Below are 4,022 nucleotides of genomic sequence, written 5' to 3'. Positions count from 1 at the left end.
GAACACCCAATTTGTAGAACTCTGACTTGCACCTTGGGGGGGGGGGGGGCAGAAGGGGGATTGTTTGCTATAAAGGAAGGGGGGTTATGGTATCAGCACATGCCATTTTACACCTCTTTTGCCCCCACTCCCAACTTTACCAGATACAATCTAAATCTCATCCCATCTCATGTTCTACATGGGGACATATCTACACCCCTCCCTGTTTTTTCCTAAAAAGTGATGGGGCTGCAGGAGGAGGCTCATTTAATATCTAAGCAGAATTGTCCCTTGACAAAACAAATAAGGTGACAGTCACCCGCACCCATTCAGAGCCTCCTCTTCCTCCCTATAATTTCCTTCGTGTGCCCATTGTGCTGAAGGGCTGCCCCTGTTACAGAGTCAGTACAGGCCAGCCTCACACAACAGTGGATTTTATTTGTCATTATACAGAAGGTACAGCTCACACAACAGCTCCCGCAATGAAACTGCGGCTTTTTGATATGGAGGAGGCCCCCTACAAGTAGGTAAAAACCTACACAGCCACCATGGTTAGCCTCAATCAAGCCTTCTCTCCTGCCCCTGAGAGAGATACAGGTAGTTAGAAATCAGGACAAGGAATTTATCTACCTCCATCGCCCTGTCAAGTCCACCAAGATGACTTGGCCAATTCACAGAGTGCAGCAGTTTGGAAGCATTCTGTGTGCTCCATTGAGCTAACGCTGCTGTTATCCATACTCAACTGGAGTTTTAGCCTGCACGACAATGCAGGCTCCTCTGTTGTAAATCCCTGATCAACCTCTGCTTCTCAGACCACCAATGGGGGCTTCAACCCAGCGCTGCAGTTATGACAGACCAAGACAGCCAGCCAAAACACACACTTATAAGCTAGAAAATAGATACCCTCTGATGCCATCTCCTGTTGGAGGCTGCCTTTCCCACTTTCACTGGATCTGCTAGTTTATCCCTGGATCCTTTATAGGCATCCATGATGAATAGGGGTCCTACTACAACATCAGCTTCCCTCCTGGAAAGAGGACCTGTATGGGGGAAGAGGCATAAGCAAGAACCCATTAAGTTTGTTAGTCTCACTTTGGGATGAGAGCACCAAAGACCAGTCAGTTTGAGCAAGCCAGACATCTTTCCAGGTGGAGTGGCTGAAATAGAACTTACCGCGTCTGGATACCACATCTCTTTGGAAGTGCTCTCCTGGCCATCTATTCAAATGCTTTGCTCTCCTGGACTGTCTTGCAAGCAATCCACAGTTCCCAGTCTCACAGCACCTGCAGATGTCTCGGGTGCCTTCCACTGGAGACCAGCTGGAACAGAACAGGAACAGTCATCTACAGTGAAGAGTTCTGTTCTAGGCTGCCTATCACTCCCCTGATGGGGTTCTAGTCTACTCACATGTTGCCTGCTTTGTTGAAGGAACAAGCCTTGTTCAAGGCATCTGGGGCTTGCTCAGCTGCCGTGACTTTCAGATGACAGGTGATGTAGATCTGTAAGGGAAGTGGGAAGAGGGGTTAGGACCATCCCCGGGGACCCTAACAGCTGCTTAGCCTGGGGAAATCGACTTGGAGCAGAAATGTGGGCTCTCACCAAGTTCCTGGCATCTCCTGCAAACCTGAACACATCCACCATGAACTGCAGCGTGTCCTGCCTGGGCCTGGGGGATATGAAGGCTGAGGTGGTGTCATCTGATCTCCCATCCACCAGGCACCTACACACAAGACCCAAGGGTCAGTAAGAGTCCCTGATCGGTCTTGTTTTAGTCTAGAAAAGGCTGCCACCTCTTACCCATTGAAGTCAATGACAGCATAGCGGGGAGAGGAGTCCCTGTCTGGGCTCAGGGTGGCCACACAGCTGTCCACAAAGAGCCTCAGAGCCACATGGTTCCCAGTGCTGACATCAGCTTGGATATGCATGACCTCCCCCAGCTGGAATCCATTGGAGGGTCTCTCAGCACTCCAGTCATCTGGAAGGCAAGTTTACAGTGAGCAGGACAGACAGGCAGGCAGGGCTCCCCTGGAGGCTTCTCCCACCTACCATTCATCAAGTGCAGGGAGAAATCCAGCCTCTCCTCAGCAGACAGGGTGGAGCTGAAGGGAACCCATGTTGGCTTGATGGCTTTACTGCTCACATTGTTCTTCCTGGGAGAAGAGGAAATCTCAATAACTGAGCAAGATCAGGGACCAAATGGGAGGGAGGGATCTGAGCACCTCAGATACCCACCTGGGGTAGTGACACCCAATAGGAATCACAGCTGGATTGGTTCTCAGGATCACTGGGTTGCTGGCAGGGGTGGGGTTATAGTTCAGGCTTGTGCTGTAAACCAGGGAGTCTGGGGTCATCTGGGAAGGAGCAGGCATGGAAGGGTTAACAGTAGTACACAGAGCATTTGTTAAGTCATTCAGAAGAGCCTAAGAACAGCCTCAGCCAGATAGAAGAGAGCTCAAGTTTTCCAACAAGCGATCAACTGGGAACTTCAGAGCTCAGTTTGCTGGAGCAGCCATCAGAATACTAGATCCAGAGTACTGCCATTTTGTACAACTACTCACTAGTTTTCTCTGTGCACATTGTGCAAGAGTCAAACAGTAGCCTCCCCCCACCCCTATCCCAGATATAACCTGTTAACTGCATTCAGGTGAGTTTTAACCAGTGTTTCAGGAAGACAGGTGTCTATCCCTCTCTCCCCCCTACATCCTATGTAGATCTCCAGCAAATACCAATCACCGTATTCAGTTCAGTGGTCCCATCTTTAGAGCTTCCAGACAGTCTTTGGACAGGGGTGTGTAGAAGTAAAGTCTGTCTGAGCCACAAGAGCACCCTATTCAGGCTCCACTTATGAGCCTGCTCCAGGAACAGAGCAGGGCAGAATTCTTTGACTAGTGCATGAAATTGGAGGCTAGGAAGAAGCACCCAGGAAAAAACAGGGAGCTGGTCAATGACAGGAACAAGAGTCCACCCACCGTTCCCTCCCCTCCTGCATTTTTAACCCCATCAGACAAGACAAGGGCAGTGATACTAGGGATCAATAGGGGCTCCTGGCTTGCATGAATCCTTACCTGTAAGGTGCTGCCACATTCATGGAGCCCAGCTACAAAGATCACTGTGTTCTCTGCAGCATTAAGGGACGTGTACTGGCAGGCAGCTGGGCCAAGGCTCAGGTCAGCAGCTTTGATCAGTCGCCCTGTCCCAAACAGATCCCTGTGCACAGTGATCACCATCTGAGCCTCCTCACACTGCAGGATGACAGGCTGCAGCAGGGACACAGCCCCAGGCTGGGAAACTTTAGCCCAGGGGTAGGGCTGGGCAAGAGAGGGCACATGGGCATTTCTGCGCGGGGGCTCAGCCCTGGGGGTGGGTCTCCAGATGGCAGAGTTACTCCTAGAGAAATCCCAGGGATTGTAACAGGTCACCCTACTGACCACCCAGCACAGAAGAGCAAAGCCTAAGCTGCTGCTATACCCCATCCTGCCTGCTTGCAGCAAACCCAGTATGAAGGGACAGTGTTGCTCTGGGGCTTTATACCCTGCACCTAAAGCCAGCTCAGAGCTGCCCCAGGTAATTAACACCCTCCGCTAATTTGCAGGCAGGTGGGGCCCAATTACACTCACTGCCCACACCCTGGCGCAAGGAAATAGGAGGGCCAATGGGAATCAGCTCCACCTGTTGGTCAGTACATCAGCTGCAGTTTGGGAAATTCCTGCCCTGTTTCGTTCAATGGAAGGCTAAGGGTGGGCTCCACCACAAAGGGACCCAGGCCCCTCAATCCCCAATGGAGGCCTGTAAATCCTGGGTTTGGCTTCACTGTGATCCACAAATCACACAGCCAAATCTGTAGGCACCTAAATTCACTCAGCAACATCTAAGTTATTACAGTGGTTTTGAGATGTGGTCCCCTCAGCTCAAAAAAGATATACCTGCATTGAGAAAAAGAGTACTTGTGCTCAAATAAATTGGTTAGTCTCTAAGGTGCCACAAGTCCTCCTTTTCTTTTTGCGAATACAGACTAACACGGCTGCTACTCTGAATACTGGCAT

General features: G+C 50.7%; 1 protein-coding gene across 1 annotated transcript; it reads right to left on the bottom strand.

Moving 5' to 3' along the window:
• Positions 1–867: 867 nt before the first annotated feature.
• LOC125644026 (zona pellucida sperm-binding protein 3) lies at positions 868–3,452 on the bottom strand. The gene is made up of 8 exons (XM_048867413.2): positions 3,045–3,452; positions 2,212–2,330; positions 2,026–2,129; positions 1,777–1,954; positions 1,579–1,699; positions 1,387–1,478; positions 1,153–1,298; positions 868–1,019 (listed from the first exon to the last, which is right to left on the bottom strand). Exons 1-8 carry the CDS (start codon positions 3,450–3,452, stop codon positions 868–870), a joined length of 1,320 nt encoding a protein of 439 aa, XP_048723370.2.
• Positions 3,453–4,022: the final 570 nt, after the last annotated feature.

Source organism: Caretta caretta, chromosome 10 (genome assembly GCF_965140235.1).
Source record: "Caretta caretta isolate rCarCar2 chromosome 10, rCarCar1.hap1, whole genome shotgun sequence".
NCBI lineage: Eukaryota > Metazoa > Chordata > Testudines > Cheloniidae > Caretta > Caretta caretta.
The sequence above is the reverse complement of the archived record's forward strand: the minus strand, read 5'-3'. Positions and strand labels throughout refer to the sequence as shown.